The sequence below is a fragment of the Lontra canadensis genome, unplaced genomic scaffold, assembly GCF_010015895.1.
Source record: "Lontra canadensis isolate GAN:19392208 unplaced genomic scaffold, GSC_riverotter_1.0 scaffold86, whole genome shotgun sequence".
Classification (NCBI taxonomy): Eukaryota; Metazoa; Chordata; class Mammalia; order Carnivora; family Mustelidae; genus Lontra; species Lontra canadensis.
Genome location: NW_022631080.1, coordinates 1,149,810 through 1,170,349, shown reverse-complemented (window position 1 = coordinate 1,170,349; position 20,540 = coordinate 1,149,810). Strand labels below are relative to the sequence as shown.

The 20,540-nt window shown below is 35.5% G+C and overlaps 1 protein-coding gene across 4 annotated transcripts in view; it reads left to right on the top strand.

Moving 5' to 3' along the window:
* Window positions 1-20,540, top strand: part of DMD (dystrophin) — a 2,197,254-nt gene that overhangs the window by 1,489,374 nt on the left and 687,340 nt on the right. For all 4 annotated transcript variants that reach the window (XM_032883124.1, XM_032883125.1, XM_032883122.1 and 1 more), the window contains exon 48: window positions 470-634. In XM_032883124.1, the coding sequence (XP_032739015.1) occupies window positions 470-634 (165 nt within the window). The remainder of the gene's footprint in view (window positions 1-469; window positions 635-20,540) is intronic.

Below are 20,540 nucleotides of genomic sequence, written 5' to 3'. Positions count from 1 at the left end.
AGACCCACAAACTATAGCCTACCTCCCCATTTTATTTCGTGCATAAAAAAATTCCCTTGCATGGTTTTCCTTAACATGCAAGAAAGTTAGAAGGAAGTATAAAGACAGAATATCTGCATCTAATATGGAATACCATTATGTTTAGTAAATTAGTGATTCAGTGGAGAATGTATTTGTTTACTTTATTGGTTGCAGTTGGGTATGCTTTTGTGTGAGTGGGTGTTTTGAATTAAAAAAAAAGTCTTATTGTCTTTAAGGCATAGTATTTGGGGGAAGACTATTAATAAATGATTTGTAGTACATGAATTAAATCCTAACATGTAACCCATGTGAGTAATCCATATCATCCTGTAAAACACCAAATTCAGTGAATTTCTGTAACATTTTAAAGCAAATAATTTTAGAATATATTTATTTTTTGCTTTTTTATTTAAACCATGGGAATCTTCTCTTCTTTTTTTCCCTGCAGGTTTCTAGAGATTTGCCTGAGAAACAAGGAGAAATTGAGGCACACATAAAAGACCTTGGACAGCTAGAAGAACAGTTAAATCACCTGCTTCTGTGGCTGTCTCCTATTCGGAATCAGTTGGAAATTTACAGTCAACCAAATCAAACAGGACCATTTGACATTAAGGTAGGGACTCTTTGCTTTAAATATTATTTTCTAAAAAATGTCAATATCACTCAACTAAGTTTCTCATGCATTAACATAATCACCATTGTTGTTATAATGTTAATAATAATAGTAATAAATTGACTAGCATTTGTTGTTTTCTCTTACAGCACTTACTAGCAATAATGTATTCATTAAACTCTTATAACTAGAATGCCTTCGACATCTTTGCTACTATGACCCGTTTGCCATCCCTACTTTAATTGCACTCAATATATGTTTGTAGACTCCTTATCTAAAACTAAAGTTGTTTAGGACATTAGGTGCCTACCAAATACAGTATAGGCCCTTTAGTAAATATTAGAAAACCCTCTCAGGCTGTTTGCAGTTTACCTTTGTATCCTTTTACTCTGCCAACAACCTCCCTTTATATTCTAGCCACAAGAAATTATGTTACGTTTAAATGTATGTGGTTTCATGTCATGTTTGTGTTTTTGATCTCTCTTCCTTAAATTACTTCTTCCTCCTTTGTTGGCATGATGAACTTTTCTATATCCTTCAAAACTCAATTCAATGTCTTTACTTCTTTAAAAGTTTTTTTGATACCCCAGGTAGAATAAAAAACTCTCTTAGATTTCTTATAAATCTCTTGTCCATTTTCTGTAACCTTTGTACACTGACTTACACTTAAATTTTACAAACCTGAGTACATCATGACACTCTTCTTCGGATACAGAGGGCTTCTTCTTACTTATCTGCCTCATTCCCCTCCTTTCTGAACACCCCCATCTCAGGGCCCAGTGTCTGATGGATACCTGTATTTTTTAATCAAAGTATAAAGGTGGTAATGAGACACCCAGAGTGGTAATGAGGTGCCACAGGTAAGCCTAGTGCTCTAGACCAACATGCCAGTTGGACCCCACCATCTCCTCCTTTTAGTGTCCCTGTGGACATTGACTATCCCTATCTTTTCTCTCTTCCCAGGAGCATATTCCAAAGACTTATCCCAACTTGATGCCCTGCTTTGCATCTCCTATGGGCCAACAACATTAAACAGTTAATCACATAAACCAATTAAATTGAAATCTCAACCTCTTGATTAATGTAAGCATGGGCACTTTCAGACTAAATAAGTAACATCTTGAGTAAAGTTTTACTTTTAGTTTACTGACCCTGATTTTTCATTTTGCTTGCTTTCCAAGGTTAACACAACCTCATGCTTTTTATCTCCATGTAGGTGCTGTTTTGCTGGGAGATAAGGCAAGGATAAAATAAAGTGTGAGGTTATTCTAGAGAAGAGAAAGTCCAAGTTTAGGAAAGATGGGCTTAAGTGAGATTAAGGAGAGAGAGAGAGAGAGAGAGAGAGAGAGAGAGAGGTTGGGAACAACTAAAATGAATTATGTTTGCAAAGTGCACTCCGCTACTTTCACCTTACCTCTTCCTGCCATGTATATCCACCATTCTGTTAGCAAACCCCGAGCACTGAAGATACCATGTACATCACAGATAGACATCATTTCTCCCCTGCAAAACCCAGGCTGCTCATCTAGTGGCATGGTCTTCCATTCAAGTCTAATGGATAAGATCAAGTCACAGTAGTCTTTACCCAAAAAAAATTTTAGTTGGTTTTATGAAAGTATACAGGACAGGGAACAACACAGTTGGTACAGTGGTGACAAAACAGAGGTCTTGACAGGGTCTGACTTCTGATGAACCATTCACCCTGTGTTTGGGTTAGGTGTAGTCACAGGGACGAGACTGGTTGAGTGCAAAGCCATGTCATCATTCAGGGAAGCCACCAGTCCTGGAAAGCCTTCACTGTTTTTACCTTGCTAGCACAGTGCCCTCAGTGGTACTTGGGGTACAGTCTCCAGTGCAACTGCATCTCCTCAATGCTCATTTTTCAGTGGTCAGTCATCTCAACAAAGACATAGTTATTTACTCCAACAAACAGTATCTTCAGCCAGATTCTCTTGGATCTAGCATAATCATATTTCTTGATTTAGTATTATAAAGAGGAAGGCCATAAACTCTTTGTTTCCAGTCAGAAGGAGCTTTCTATAACTCACAGACAAAAGCACATTCCTTTACTTTTAAATATAATCTTTAGTTAAAATGAGCTGCTTCATTCAAGTAATAAAAAAATATATTCAATATTAGCTATCTCTGTACATGTAATATATTAATAGGAAGGATAACAAAATCCTTTGATGCAAAGAGATGTTGTTGACTGAACCCAAGTGACTTTAGTCCCAGTCTCAACCCCCCCCCACCCACACATAATTGTTCCCAAATATGGAAAACTTGTGTTGGCCATTTGTTTGTCCATAGCCCATACATCCATGCCAAATAGGTCCCTGCAGTTCAGAGTGAAAGCTCCTCTCAGCTGTGTTAATCACTTTCCTTTATCAAAGCTACAAGTCCACACTCTCACTGCTGTGTGTACTTTCGGAGAGTCATGATATTTGCCTCCTGCAGCTTGGTCTAAATCACTAAGGGGAGAGGCAGCTGCTTTTTCCCTGGCAGTAAAATTCCTTGGCTTCAGTCCTGTGTGCATATTCTGAATTTCTCATATCTGGAGTGTAGATTTCAAAAATATTCCCTTAGCCTTTTCCTTCTTCCCTGTGGCTATATCCAAGGCAAAAAAAGATCATAAAATCATATATATGGTGACTTGAGACATTCTCCCTATAATTCTCAGACCCCTAGCTTATAATCAGGAAATAGCAACCTGTGTGATGAATATTAACTTAACTAGTTATTTATCCCTCTTTGTCTAGCTTCTATCTAAATTCACTGTCTAATAAATGATTTATTAAGATAGCTCAGAGTTCTTTTACTATAAGATATGTGATTTTAGTCTGTACAGCCTACAATAGTTCTCTATTTAAAGAGATTAAACTTCTTCTTTTTTCAGTCAAAGAAAATGGGAAAATGGACTTTAAACTACTGAAAACCAAAAATAGTTTTTAAATACTTTTGTGGACATGACCATTTTTAACACCGAGAAAGAAACTCCTTTCTAAAATCTTAGGAAGGAGTGAATGCAAAGAAAGTAGATGCACAAGGAGCTTCCAATTCCTAAATGTAAAAAAATTGTCTTTGTCCGTGGGGTCCATGGCTACCTCTGAAACAAAGAGCTTAAGGCCTTAACATCCAGGTCATTTGTTTTCTCTAGTCAAACTCAGAGCACCTGTTAGAAAAATATGTAATACCCTCTGTGAGCCTCAGTTTTGCCTGCTTGGCACTTCATGCTTATTGATGAAATGCAGCTAGCTGTGTAATGAAACCCAAATAAAAAAAGCCTTAAGGGCTCTGTTCTAATACATTGTTTATGCTGGAGTGAAAATTGACTGCACATCGCTTGGCTTGTGCAATTTACTCCCAAAATATTCCTATTCAGGAAATCCTGCAAATAGCAATATTCATCTTGAAAATCACCTCATCGAACCCTTAGCAAACTGAGAAACATAATCAATGAGATTGTGATGTAGAAGGTGAAAATTAGGAATCATCACAGACCTTTCCCTTCAGTCAGCCCACTAGAAGGCATGCCTTTGAATTTAGATTTTCAAAGATACTCTCAATTTAGACATAAAATATGTTGATTTCAGATTTTAGAAATGATAATTGAATGCTAAGGACAGGGGACCAGTTAGAATTTCTCTAAAGGGTCTTATGTTTTTAATCTTTAATGAATGCTGTCAATAATGAGCTATAGGTATACTATTTATCTGACACAAAACTGCCTAACTATTGCTTTCAAAACTTTGTATGAAAATATGAGGGGAGGCGGGACACGTAATGTTATGTTAAGTCTTGCTGACTGAAATATCTTCATATTGAAGACAGGGAAGTTTTCTTTTTCCCTTCAAGAATGACTTTGCTCCTGTGATCTATAAATAACATGACATACTGTTCTGTTGGCTCTTCCCTTCCATGTAAGAAACTTAATTGCCCATAATGACGAGTCCACAAAGAAAACTTTGTGGACACAATTAAAGTGACTGAATGATAAAGTATATGAGCATCCAAACTCTTTTGCATGTGTGTTCATGGTGCTGTGAGTGTTGTCAAAAAAAAAAAAAGCACTGGATAACTTAATAGGCGAGGAAGACTTTATTCAAGGCTATTGAAATAGGTGAGAGAGACTGAAGTCAACTCCGCTGAATCAAAATGCAGCAAATATTTTAATCACTGGGATGAGCTAGTGTTAAAGTACTGGGGGACAGTAGTGGGGACATTGGTGACTGTGATTTGGCCTTGTGTGTTTGCTAATTGTCCCTTACTGAAGGGAGGTTACTATCCCCCTCCACCCCACACTGAGATGGGAAGCCAGTTAGCCTTCCTAATATTTACACTTCAATGCGGTGGCTCCCAGGTATTTGAGAAAAACATTCCGAGGTGGTAAAAGACTTACTTCTCAAAGAGGCAGATGAGGAATTTAAAATTGAAAGTTTTCTCAAGTAAATGCACTAAGAAAAAAGAGTTCAGGCCTATAATCAGGAAGAAACCCATCTAATCCTTCAGTCAACCTTAAGGAGAATGCCAAGGCCATCTTTGTCACTGCCCTCTTTTGTCCAGTGGAAGCCAGTTTTCCCACTGAACAGCTTGGGAAAGCTACTCCAAGCCGGTTATTTCAGAAGCTTTCTGTTGTTCAAGGACTACTTGAACTGAAACTTGATAGCAGAGAATTTTGCAGCACAGTGTAAGCAATTATGTATTTAATAAGGGGTATTTTCTATGGTAGTAAAAAGAAAAACAAAGATTAATGGTTGGAACCAACTATAAACCCAGTTTCCAAATCCAGAGGGCAGCCAATGAAGAAGATTCCTGGAGGTAGGGCTGGAAACATCTTTAGATGGTGATGTGACAATGGCAGTGGCCATTTTATGACTGAATATTTGGGGTGACAGCACAGACATCAGAGAGTTTTTATAAGATTGTCCACAATCATAGCTATTTCCTGGAGCAGAGCATAAAATCTGTGGGACTCCCAGTGAAATTTCTGAGAAGCCCTTATAGGCAGTGCTCCAGGCATGCAGGTTGTCCATAGATAAATCACTGTGCTGACAAGTCCTTTGAAGCCAGTATCAAGTGTTCCAGCTTCAGCTCTCTGGGTTTCTTTAGAGTCTGAGAGGAAAGTTCAACTATAGGACAATCTAGCATCTCTATAATGCTCTAAGTAGTTAGCTTTTAGTTCTCAGTGATGCCGGGTCGGGAAAAGAGGAAAAAAAAAAATGGAAACACGAGTTTGGAAAGTTGTAGTCAGATATTGAAGGAAACTAAAAGAATTGAAAATTTGGTAAGGATGAACAAGATGTGTGAGACAGTCCAATTTGCAGGTCGGTAACAATATCACATAGTTTACAGAGAAGTAGGAAAGAGCTCAAAGGCAAAGAACAAGACTAGAATCAGGGTGTGCTCCAGGATTCCATTGAAACATAATTTGGGTTTCTCTACAGTCACCTCCCATGTGATCGAAGGTACTCCCAGTAAGATTATTATTGTTTACCAAATAAAGCTGGACTGTATTTATGAAAGTTCAGCAAGGATAGTAGCTGGCTACACAGGCTTTTCAAAGTCTGTGTTGGTGTAAGTTTTTATAAAGAATCTCAGATTTGACTTTTTTTTTAAAGATTTTATTTATTTATTTGACAGAGAGAGAGAGATATCACAAGTAGGCAGAGAGGCAGGCAGAGAGAGAGAGGAGAAAGCAGGCTCCCTGCCAAGCAGAGAGCCCAATGTGAGGCTCGATCCCAGGACCCTGGGATCATGACCTGAGCCGAAGGCAGAGGCTTAACCCACTGAGCCACCCAGGCACCCTCAGATTTGACTTTTAAAAGGTTCATGAGATTAGGAATCCATGTCAAGAACTTGCCATGAGATGTTACCTGAAGTACCTGTAGATTGGGGTGAATTTTTCTACTCTGACAGACCCCAAAATATCCTAAGGCTTCCTGGACCTGCCAGGAAGTGACCTTCCTTATTTACCTGTAAGACTGGACATTCCATAAGACAGGCTCATTTTCTGAAGATAGGGCTTTATAAACATTATCTCCAAAGAGTATACTCTGGTTCTTTAAAACTATCTGGTCATATCTAATTTTATGTATATCATTCTGAAATATGACATTCCAGTCAAAGCCTTGATTATATAATCAATTTTCTCAATTATGTCCTGTTATAAGAAAGACAGATTCTTATTGAATCTGTGCAAATAATCATATTGCCAGGAAAATAAAATTACTCTATAGGAGTTTATGAATTCTGGAGGCAGGGAGAAGAAGATGAATATTTCATTTCTGTTTATAAAAGTATAATCTACTAAGTTGATCTGAGATAGAGATGGCTTAAGAAAAAAGAAAAAAGGAGTTCCTTGTGTCAAGAAAACAGAACATTAAAGCATCAGCAATATTCCAAACAAAAGCCTTAATCAAGTGATTTGTCATCAGTTCAATCTCTTCTCTGTAATTGATTATTGTTTTGCTTGATCTCCAGCAAGCAGTTTCATAAACCCATCAGATTCTCCACTGGAGTTCCAGAAATCCTGATTCAGTCAAAGCTATTTAAGCAAAGCAGCAGATGGTTTGTGCCCTAGAGTACCTGATACTGTCCTTTCCATGGGTCTCTGAGACAGTCCCTTATTGTTGAACACAAGAATTCTGGCCCTGTAGCTGATTACAAGCACTTTCAGAGAGCCTCAGAGTAAAACAACTCTGTAAATGATAATAGGCTTCAAACAGCCGTTGTTAAAAATCTGGTGAGAATTCACTTAAAGGAATTCAGTCATTTCTGTGGCATACAACATTTCTGGGTAATAACTGGAATTATCACTGATGACATTATACTATGGTCTGTTAAGCAAAGCAGAACCAAGTCATATCATGGACAGCAAGGGCATTGACTAATTTCTAGTAACTTGATATAATTACTGAAATATTTATGTTAATAACATGTGACCCATACAAATATATAACTTCTCTTTTTTGATAATGCTTTTTATACTGACTCAACATATCAAATAAGCCTAACTATTCTTCATATATCTTTTTTACATATTAAGAGAGAACAAATGTGAGAGAACAAATCTGGAGATTTTTCATATCAGTTTGAGGTCAAGATTTCATTTTGGGTTTGATTTGTGGAAAGCAAAATATCAAAGGTTGTCAAAAATGTGAAGAAGTTCGAACCCTTGGTTAAATAGGATCATAGGTCACTGACACAGTACTTGACTACCTATTTAACCAAAGTGACAGTGAAAGGTTTCAAAAATAAACCTAGGAGGTGACATGGTTATAAAAGGCTGGCTCTCCCGAATGTGAGAAGATTTTTAATCAAGGACATGATAAAATCCACATAAAACACAGGAAATTATTCTGATAAGATACAATCATTCTTGCTTACCTGAATTACTCAGAAGGTAAAGAAAAAACTTTTACAATCTGTTAAGAACAAATCAATAATCCAAGAAAATTTTGTCATTTTAATGAAGAAAAAAAAATGAATTCTAGTTTTACATTAATATACTGTGGATACTAAAGCTCATTTGTAAAAAGCTTACAAATAAACCCATTCAATCATAGTAAGCTTTGATCACATGAAACAAAATTTCTTTTCCACAAACTTTCTACAACTTTCAATATCCACTCAGATTTTGTCCTACACTAAGGACAAAATTACTCTCTTCTTAGTTAACAAAACCAATCCTTTCATATGTTGCATACAGAGTTGTTTCTCTTTGACCTTAATGTTTCTAAAAGTTTCATTTATATATATTGATTGTACCTTTTTGACTATTAGTAACTTTTGTTTTATAGAAAAAACCAAGAAGCAGATAAATGTGAACTGTCATATGCTAGCATTTTGTAGCAGACTAGCAACGATTATGAAAACAAGTTGAGGTTATCTATTTAATATGAAGTCTAAATGTTTTCATTCAGTATTTGTGTAGGAGACTGTTAAGCTTTTCTTTGGATTTAATAGGTAATCTTATGGAGGCTGTGGATGAAAATTTGGGTGAGTGACTAAAGCTGTAGCACAAGGCAATCTGGGTGTCTCCAAAGCCCATCTAAGTCTATAAAATAACCAGTTTGTTTCCAGGTAGACTTTTCAGCTTCAAGAGATTACTTTTGGGGTTCCTAAGTCTTTTGAGAGCCCCCTATGGGAGCAGGAAGCACAAAGCTCATAGTTGAATTGAGGGATGGTGTAGGCAGGAAGTGGTCTGGCAGAGGTGAACAGATGGGAGATAAGAAGGTTTTGAAAGGCAATATATCAAAAAATTCAAGGCAGCTAAGGGAAAGATCAAAGGTGACAAAAGGAAAGAATAGCAGAGGTGATGGGAAGGGAGAGGTCCTAGATGAACTAGTGTAGGGAGATCTTAAGTTTCCCCAAAAGGCCATAGAAATTCCACATTATCTTTAGTAAAACCAAATCAACAAGGAGGGAAACTGACAGCTCCACCCACAGCTGTTCTCTTCAGAGAATCAGAACAGTGAGAACTTCCATGGCAAAGGGAGGAACCAAAGTAACAACAAAGTAAGAATGCCCGAAAAAGAGTGCTTTAAATGCCAAAGAACTGAAGTTCAAGCAAATGAGATCTCGATGAGAATGTAATATGTTCCACACCCTTGGTAGCTTTCAAACAAAAAATCTTGGGCTCTAACCCAGCACCTAGAGTCAACTCAGACTCCTAAGAAAGAATAATGTGTCCTCACCATGCTTCCAGAGACTATCATCAGGAGCACTGGATTTTGAGTTAGATTCCTCATTGGATCCTCAGTCAGTAAGGGGTGTGTCATTTTGTTCACATAATTAGCTTTTTGGAAGTTAATGTTATCTAGTTCACTGTTAGGGAGATAATTCACATACAAGGAGATTATTCACATTCAAATAGTTACTCCCTTAGATAGCTGTGTACTAGCTCAGAATTAGAAGAAGAGATCTAATTTAGTTTTTTTTTTTAATTTTTAAGACATGGTGTTGGGAAGGCTAGGAACTGAGAAGACACTAACTTTTTATATCTAATCCTCCTTTCTAGAAAAATAGTTTCAGTGTTTTCTATTAAGTACATTAATATTTCCATGGAATGTGTCCTGAAAAATAGTGAGTAAAAGATTTTTGACAAAAAGGTAAAATATTCTCATTCCATGTAACTGAAATGAGGTTTATTGGACATTAACCCCCCCCCCAAATTTAGGTTGCTTCTGGGCAAGAGTATATATAATTCCAGCTCCAATAAAATCTTGAAGATTGTTGGTTTGTGGATAAGTCCATATTTTAAAGGAATTAGGCATAGACCTTTCTCTTGGAACCCTGAAAATCATAATTTTATCTATTACTGTTTACCCCTCCTCTCAACTCGAAAAACCATTGCTTAGTTAAGATAGCATAATAATGGGAAGAGAAACAAAAGAGCCATGTTTAGATCCCAGCTGTGACACTTAACTGGGTTTATGACACTGTTTAATTTGCCTTTCTTATCCTTACTTGCCTCTTGATTAATAATGAAAAATTGGGCCAGTTTCTCTGGTACTTGATAGATTAAGGTACAACTATAGTGGGAATACATTTTCCTAAAATGATAGGAAAAGATGGTGAATGGGACCTTTTCTAGTGCAGCTGGAATTTTGTCAAGAACCTCTAAGAAGAAAAATTGGGCTTGCAAACTACACCACCCTTTCGAAAGAAAGTTATAAGTTCCTACCAGAAAACCAATCCAAAAAAAGACTGTAGATAGTCATGAGATTTTCATTTTCTTTCACCCAACCAAATTGCCCATATAAGGAAAAGATTATAAACTTGAGAAGTTTCTTGAATTGGGAATTCCTGGAACAGAGAATTCAAGTAGGACTAAGATTTTGTTGGCTAAGAGGAAACTGGTATGTAGTTTTTTGTTTTTGTCTTTTTTTTTCCTACTTACTTCATGAGGGAAGGGAGAAGAGTGTTTTTCTTTCTCCCCTGCCTAGGCAAGGAGGAAAGCTCCCCCAAATCCTCTATTACAGTGGTATGCATTCTGTTTAGAAAACTCTCCAAATAGCTTAGAAAACTCGTATCCTCCTGAACTTTCTAAACTTGACGTATGTTTTCTACCGTGGCATATTGTAAATATTGACATTCAAAAAGTGTTTCATTACTCTTTTGAATATATCCAGTAGACTTCAAATACAACAGCAATATAATATCTACCATCTCCTACTTGAAAAAGTATACAAACTCATCTTTAAGTTTCATATCATTTTTCTTTCTTCTTTATATTTCCATTCTATTTCCTCAAAGAAGTGTATTCTTTTTTTTTTAAAGATTTTATTTATTTATTTGACAGAGAGAGATCACAAGTAGGCAGAGAGGCAGGCAGAGAGAGAGGGGGAAGCAGGCTTCCCGCTGAGCAGAGAGCCCGATGTGGGGCTTGATCCCAGGACCCTGGGATCATGACCTGAGCCGAAGGCAGAGGCTTTAACCCACTGAGCCACCCAGGCACCCCAAAGAAGTGTATTCTAATGTAATATATATTTATGCTATAAAGCCTTTTATTAACCACTTTATCATACTTCTCTATGACAAATATATCTATGTATATTTAAATTCAATCTTTACAAACACTTTTCTATAAGTATAAGGCTTTAAGTATTTTAAAATATCCATTAGATTGAATTGTATCTACAATTATCAATAATAAATATACTTAGTAATAATGAAATTACTTAAGTATATACAACTTCTGATAAGTAATTATTAAGCATATCAATAGATTTTTATTGGAAGTTAAACTATTAGTGAAATGCATAGGTAGGTGCTTGATGGTATCATGATTAAAAGAGAATTTCAGTCATCAATGTTTTGAATCATATTTTGATTTTTCATAAATGTATATTGTCTCAGAAGAGATATGCTTTTATTTTGTAGAGTTTTTTTTTTTGTAGAGTTGGAAGGCTATCATTAACCAAAAGATGGGAATGGTAATTGGTATGATGTTTGTGTACCACAGGAATAAAACCAGGGGAATCCCTTGCTGAAGCTAGAATTTGGAAACTGATTCCATGGACACAATCTATGCCCACATAGACTTTCCCTAAGAAAGTCTTTGTGTACCTCCAGTGGCATATCCCAGTCTGAAGATTGCTAGTCTAAGAAATATGGGTATGCTACGAGAAGGAGAAAGGGGAAATTTAGTCCCCAGCTGGATGCTTGTTAAGCTGCCAAAATACCACAGAGGTCATCCAGCATAGTGCATGCCTTTAATCATTGCATAGTTCCTTACTCCAGCAATATTGTATCACAGTGTTGACTCACACTGAACTTATTAGTGTCTAAAGTCACTGGTTCTTTTTTACATGTGCTGCTTCTAGTTGACCTTTTCTCCATCCTGCTCTTGGGTCATCTACTTTTTTTTGGAATTAAATGCAAAGATATCAACCCTTTCCCTGGCCCTGCTTACTTGCCCACTCAGGTGCCTGGAGCTTAGGTCCAGTGCCTCCCATTTCTTGAACCAGTTCTGACAAATACAGTGAATACACAAGAAACATACTACCACTAGAGTTAGCATCTATAACTAGCAGTACTGTTCTGTGTCTGGTTTTGGGTTCATCTCTGGTGATTTGAATTTCTATATTTTCATTGACACTGTCACCTTCTGCTCACAGCCTCCTCCACCTCAGTTGTTATTGCTCTGCCCTCCTAGTTTTCTCCCCTTGCACTCTGCCTCCCCACCCAGAAGGGAAACCTGTTTTGAACCCCAAACTATCTGAAGGCTTAATAAATATGTAAACCCATCAATCCAGTTTGATGGCAGAGATGGAGAGGTGGTGATCTTCAGGTCTTGATTCTATCATACAGTGTATTGCAATCTCTTTGTTTCTTTTCAACTTCTGATTTCATGTCTGCCTTCCATAACTTCATCTATGTTATAAACAATTTTCTTCTCAAATAGCCTGAATCCTAAGAGAGCCCTACAGCACATCACTAAAACCTTACCTCTGTTTTGACATCAATTCAAGCTTCAATTTACTTTGGCAATTGTTCAATTATTTACCAAACTCTAATTGCTTTATTTCCTACCCAGCTCATATTGTTCCATTTTGTCCACAAGCGTTAATTTGCAGACTTTATCAAATGTATCAGTGATATGCACATCAATATGTGCATATATCCCTGATCAACCCCTCTAGGCAGAGAAAGACAGGAGGCTAAGCTAATGAAATTTCTGTTCAGCTAACAAACCATTTATTAACTACAATGTCCTACTATGTTAAGGTGACTTACTATGTCAAGCAAATTCTTAGTTTGCTTAGAGGCAAGCAGATGTATGAATATACTGTTGGAGAGGAAACGTTTTTCTCCACTCTTCAAGTTTCTTCTGGCTGGTTTAAGAATTAAACTGACACGAGACACATTAATGGGAGAAAATCAAATTTAATTACATCCATACAGAGAATCCACATAAACATGAGAGATTCCAAAGATATTCAGTCAAAACAAAATATATTTATCATTCTAACTAAGGAAAAGGGGTGAGGACCTGGGACTTCAAAGGGAAGGAAAGGAGTTCACAGGAAGAATGGACAGAGTAAATGTTTGATAAATGTTTGCTGAGCCATCCAGAAACAATGGCACTTAGAGAGGACTTCAATCAAACAAGACTTGTTAGGTTCCTCCCTATCATACCTAGTTATTGATGATGGTAGTTTCCTTTCTAGAATAGGTCCTCTACCTTTGGGGAGAGGTCAAATGTTCTGCCTGAGGATTTTGTGTCTCAATTGTTTTCAGCACAAAATGATCTGCATGCCAAAGTGGCACATCTTAGTGTGGCAATGAGTGCTCCCCTAAAATACCTCAGTTTACTAAACGCAATCAGGGAAGAAACATTTACAATGCAGTGTGGCAAGTATACTCACAGAATGGTGTGATAGTCCAAAAGAATGATACCCAAACCTGCCAAAATATTGTTTACAGCACAGCTACTAAAGTGTGGTCCAAAGACCAGCAGTGTCATCTAGAAATCTGTTAGAAATGCAGATCCTTGAGCTTGTCCTTAAACCTCCTGAATCAGAGTAGATGGGAGTGAAGCTCAAGAACCTGTGTTATAACAAGCTCTCCAGAAGGTACTTCTACTTTGTATAATTTGGGAGCTCTGATCTCAAGACAGCTTCCTGAAGAATATGGTGCCTGATCTGTATCTTTCCAAGATGGGTAGGAATTGATAAAGTGAAATGTGTGTGAGGGAAAGGAAAAGGATTCTAGGGAGAAGAAGCAACAGGAACGAAGATAGGGAAGTGATTAATGTCATGAAGTGTGGGAAGAAAAACAAATTTAGTGATGTTGAAATACAGCCCAGTTTTGTTGAGGCTTCTATGCTCCTTCAGGGAGCTTAGTCATTATCTTTGAGAGAGGTGGGAATCATTAAAGAGAAGTAACTTGCAAGCCTTCAAATTTGAGGCATGTATTCCCCAAAAAGGAAGTCTGTTTAGGAGGCTATTGAGGTAGTTGAGAAATAAAATGGTCTTGGGTGAGGTCTTTGGTCATAGCGATAAAGAAAAAGAGATCATTTTTGCGAACTATTTTCAAGTTGTTGCTGGTGACCTGTTGATGAGTTATGAGATCAATTTAATGAGTTACATGGAATAGAATAAGATAACATAGGGTACAGTGGAATATAATACAAATTATCACTTTGTATTTCCCATGGTATGGGTAAGCAGTGCTTTGGGAAATGTGTTTCCATTTAGATACCACTTTATTTTTATTTCTAATTTTAAGAGAAACTGCACATTCCTTTTATACACAATAAATTAGTAGTCTATCAATAAGGTCATACTGGGTTAATTACTACAAAGGAGAATAAATTCATCCTCCCATGACAAACTTGAAATGTGTAAATTATTTTATTTATTCATTGGAAAGATAGCGCCTTTCTGCAGTACAAAATGCAAAGCATAGAAGGGCATAAATACTCCCTTGCTTCTCCATCTTTGAGCCACCTCATTTCTCTTCCCATAGGCTAGTTAGGGGTATCAGTTTCTTTGATGACACTCTGAGGATAGGATGTGATGTGTGTGTTTTTGTGTTTATAGTCTTCCTTCTCCTGTCTTCTGAAGAAAAAAATCTTGTACAATACTATAAACACTGTGTCTGCATCATGTTTTTTCTACTTAATGATATATACTGATAATTATTTTCTATATTAGCACCTTAAGGGTGTTCTAGTTTTTTTTTTTTCCATTTTCTTACTCTTGTATCCTAAAGATGTACCATAATTTATTTAGCCAACATTCCAATTAAGGATGATTTCATTTGCCTTCAAGCTTTGTTCCTGCTATAAGATGACAATGTAGAACATTATGCTCATGCCCTATATCCATAGGATAAGTTCTTAGAAATTAGATGCCTGGGTTAAGATGGCACTTGTTATTTTAGTAAATACAGCCAGATTGCACATCATAGTGTACTCCAGTTGGTAATATGAAGGAGTTTTTCCACACACCTTTGCCAACTCAGTGTGTCATCAACTGTTTTGATCTTTGCTAAGCTAGAAAAAGATGTCATCTCATTGTAATTTTAATTTGTATTCTTCTTTTGAGTGAAGATAAATTTCTTTCAGGATCAAAATAATGTTATAGAATGATTTATATTTTCTTTTTTGTGCACCATTTGTTTTATTCATTGCCATTTTTTTTCCTATTAGGTTGTCTGTCTTTTTCTCATTGAGACAAATACAGTTTACAACCTGAAGTGAAAACATGTTCTTTTTACAACAAGGATTCTAATGAATGTTTCTTATGACAAATAGACTCTAGTCTTAAGGTTATAACCTCAAAATATTTAAACAAACCTTTGAAGTTTATGGGAATGGTCTTTGCCCTTTTCAGCAAACAGTCCTATACAGAAATTCAACATGATGACAAATTATAAGATAAATACTGATTTAATTTTGTTAAAAAATTGGGAACAGGTATGTAAATAATTGCTTGCTTTTTCTATCAATCTAATAATAGGTAATGGCTGTGACATGGTTTTTCTTTCAAAGCCCCTATATCAGCAGACTCTCATTCTTTGAAAATACTTGATTAGCTGAAGAAGACCTGTAGTTTCTCCCTGCATTGCATTTTTTTATCCAAGTCTTAAATAACTATTTAGAAGATTAAAATTTCATTCCCACACCTTAATTTTCCTTGTGAAAATCAAAACTGCACTTTTCCAATGTTCCAGACCACCCAGAGAGGTTTGTGATTTGACTTGCCAGTTTTATTAGTGTCCTAAAATGTAATTTATCTAGATCAAGAGAGTTCATTCTGAGCAGCTGGGGACTTTGTAATCTCTCTTCCCATCTTGGGCACCAGTTCCCTCTCATTTCTATTTGTTTTATTCTTTGTAGTTGAAATATTATTCCTCTTGACCTATAAGAAACCCAATAGGAATTAAAGCATTCCCACTTTTATCTTCCATTAACCAGTATTAGACCATCTTCTCCAAAAGCAAACCTCTTTTTTCCTTGAAATTCTTTTGCTCCAAATATACTTTTAAAAGCCATTTTGTCACTGTAGATCTTTTTTATACTTTCTTCGAATCATGTTTTTACTGTGCTACAATTTTAATTTTTTTCTTACCAGTCTTCCATTCTGTTAAAAGCAAGTCTTTGTTGCTATTAATAGCAAAATTTATATAATGATACTTTGGAATAGGTTGCATGAGAACTTCAGAAGCGGCGTTACCATTATTTCTTAATTTCCCTCAAAAGATAGCTCTGCTCTGCATATGGATGCCATCCCTTTCTGAGTATGTGTGGAGGAGAAACATGGGAACACTTCCAATAGTTTTCAAACAACTTCTGTTTAAGTGAATGAATGGACCACCTGGTTTACCAACTATATCGCCCAAGGGATGACTTTGATTGGCAGACAGAATACAGGGTAGAATCAATGGAAGTTAAATGAAAAAGGTGTTGAATGCTTGATGATAGTGGGTTTTGGTAGAAAATAGCAGGCAGAGATTTCAAATACATTCAGAAATGCTGTGCACCTGCAATTTGGAATTCTCAAAACAGTATCATTTTTTAATAACTTAAAAGGCACAGCCACCTTTCTTGTCTGATTCCAAAAGCTCTATCCATGAAGGTGTTTACTCATAAAATTGTATCATTGGAAGGTAAATGTTACATCCATGAGGTGAGTATGGAAATGCATTAAAATTCTAGGATTAACACTTACCCATTCCCAGTTCTCCTACACACTATCTAGAGCCATGCTTCTCAAACTTTAATGTGGGTGGAATAAGCTGAAGATCTTGTTAGAATGCAGTTTCCTGGTGGTACTGACTACCAGCCTGGGAATGATACTTTGAAAAACATTTTCATGGATTCTAAATTAGGTAAATAGTCATAAGTATAATAAATATATGGGAAGAATTGTATAAATGATATAATTACCTAAGGGTCATATAATGAACTAAATGCAACTTTACGTATTCCTCACGAATCTTCATATACTTTCCCTATGTTGGGCAGTGAGAAGAAAGGACCTCACTCAGAAACAGTTTTATCAATCTCTTTATATGTGTTACTATCTCTTGAATAAATGGCAAATCTTTCAGATTCCTTAACTCTCCTCTTGCTCCTCTCTAGGATGCCATCTGGATTGATATGTGAGGGAAAATTACATGGACTACATGACCTACAATCCCCATGCCAGTCTCTGTACTCTCCTGGGCTTTCCAGTCTTGCAACACTGTCCCTTGTCTGCCTCGTACCTACCCTACTGACCTTATAGCTGTAAACTTGTATTTTCATCAGGAAATGCGGTGCTCTGCTCACTAAACTGTATTGGTTGCTAAAGGAATCCTTAAATAATTTAGTTACCACTGAAGAACACTTAAAATTCTAAATACATAATTATGATACCTCTAAAAGCAAATGTGACTATCATTATGGGTAAGTGTGACTGCCAAGAAGTTATAGCAACATAAAGCCACACAATGCCCTTTTTTGGTTGGGGGAGGATATGGATTTGGTGTTAACAGAACAGTGTATCAGGTGTTGGTGGGAAAAAATAAAAACAAGAGAACCTATAACCATAATCTTTGTGATTTTATTTAAAAAGGAGAAGAAAAGACAAATATGTAGAAAAATTATTTAACACTAAAAATAACACTTTCAGGAATACTTATTTTAAGTGAAACTATTTTACTATTAATTGTCATCTCATAAACTTACACTAACATAAGCTTCTACTCATATTTGAGAGTTTAAAAAATTACCAAAATGATTGGTGAAAATTAATTTAGAGATGAATATTTCTAATGAAACTCAGCATTCTCAGTTTAAAGTTTTAAGGAATGCTTGAAATATTCAAATTCAGAATAAACTTAAATAATGTTAGTGGGGAAATACATCACAAGTTACGTGATTCTTCCCATTGAAGATATAAGCAAATTTGGTGCACTAGGTTTGCTTAGAAATGCTGCAGTGATTTTTTTTCTTAAATATATCGTTCTCTACCTTGAGATTTAATGTATATTACTTAATATGCCATTGAAAAGAAGAGAATATTATAAATCTAATTAAAATATAATTCTATATTGTATAAATCTTCCTATCATCTAACAGACAAAATTAGGTGGTTACTACTTTTAGTCAGTTGTACTTGACTTAGATAACACCATTTTATTCCAAATACTTCCAAATTGTCACTTATCTGCTGTTCTTGTCATACCTTTCTCTTATTCTTCCTGGCTCTCCCTTGAGAGCTATAGTGTGTCTGGGCTCATTCCTTTACGTGTTGGAAATATATATACTATATATGGAATTATACATATTATGGAAGATATCAAATACTTCAATGTGTATCTGATATATATTTTGAAAAGGAGATACCTTAGTTGTTTAATTTGCTCTATAATTTCAATATACAGATCAATATATTAAAAATTTGGGAGTTTGCATGTCCAGTACTTCTGAAGCCATAGCTTCCAACTTCTGAACACCTCATTGCCTCCTCTGGACACAAGTATTCAGCAATTATTGATCATAAGAAGGCATGATATAGTTAATAAAAGCACCCATAATTATTTAACTCCTGGTGTTTTAATAACAGTTTTAATTTTAAGATAAAAAACACAGACTGCATTTATAAAACTGATTATATACTATGCTAGTCATTAAAATGAGATTGATTTTAAATAGAAATTAATAACTATTAAGCATTCAAAAGGCAAAATATGGAAGCACTCACTGGAATGTGTAGGCTACAACTAAAATTCTACTTATTGACCCATGAAATTGCAAAACCATGTGTGCATACTTTTAATTTGTAAGATTCATTTGAGAGAACTTTCATGAATTACCCGTAGAGAAAACACGGATATATAGGCATCTCTGTCTTTTAAATTATCTGATGAAGTAGGTGATAAGGAACAAAAAAGTAATAATTCATGGTAACATTTATTACAATAGATCTTCTGGCATTAACATAGTAATAAGTACTAGTGATTTACATAATTAGAGAGATAACACAAATACAAAATTATGCACACATACACATTCCTGTGCTTTACTCAAAACTAAGCAGATGTTATCTGAGATATTATACTGATTTTGCCATTATAACTGAAGTCAGATTTATTAGAGACAGTGTTATGTTTATTATCTTTAGTATCTTCAGTGGGTCAGTTATGAATAGAAGCATTAACTTTTCTTATGACTAAATTAAGCAGAATTCTGGACACTGTAAAAATAAGAATTATTTAAAGTAGCTTTAGAGAAGAAAAGTAGTCTTTTAAAGGCATGTCTGATTTGAATAAGAATAAAATAATCAATAGAGTTAGAAGGTTAGAAATGATCAGTAGTCATTTCTAATTTTTCATTATGTAAATACAGCTGAAAGAATATTCTTTGTAGGTCTTCTCACAAACCCATGTGATAATACCTGGTAGAAATGCTGACTCATTAGAGTATTCATATCTTTATTATATGTTGTAAATTGCTTTCCACAGGCAGCAGAAAATGACATGAATTTAGTACTTTAATTTGCATATCCCTGGTTAAACAGTTTTTCAAGTTTGTTGGCCCTTCAGATTTTTCCTTTTATGAGTCAAGTCTTCAAACACTTTACCCAATTTTCAACTGGATTGTTTGTTTTCTCTTACAGATTAATAAAAGTTCTCTGTATAATCTGGGTTCTAACAATTCTACACATTTAAAATACAGGTGCACAATTCCTTATCCAAAACCTTATCATTGACTTTACAGGAGACCAATGAAAATGTTCACTTAGCTGGAGTGGTAGAAATCATAGAGAGTGAGAAGAATATGAAAATTAAGTTTGGCAGGTTGAATGGAACCCTGGGACCCAAGATGAAGACTGACATGTTATGTGAACCAAAGAAGGGTTATTCTATCATGGGTTCCTTTCCTTTGTTTCAGAAACCCTCATGTTAGCTTTGTTTTTCATATATGTTTAAGGAAAGGCTATTCAGAAGAGAAACTTCAGATTTTTTTGTTGTCATTGCTATTTTTTTTAAACACAAGTCTAATCCAGTTATCCATTTATTGCTTGAGCTTATGGAAGAATTTACAAAGAGTTGTTTTAGATAACTGTAATTTTGGTATGGCACTTAATAGTAAAAAACAAAGCATTTTTAATTTTACTTGAAGTGTGTCAATCATGAAGTCAGAGTTAAATTGCTTTTTTCTTTTGAAATTTTTTTATTGAAGTGTAGTTGACATACAATATTATATTAGTTTCAGGTGTACTCAGTTGCTCTTTGCTTTTTTTGAAAATTACCCTAACTGCTGTTTTATATTTTAGAAAGAAACTTATAGTGTTTGATAATATTTACATTAAGAAAATACTCTCTATCAAGACTATGTCCAGTTGCCATATGGATAATAAATTCAGCATTGTGCTGTATCATTTTAAAGTAATACAGATATCACTGA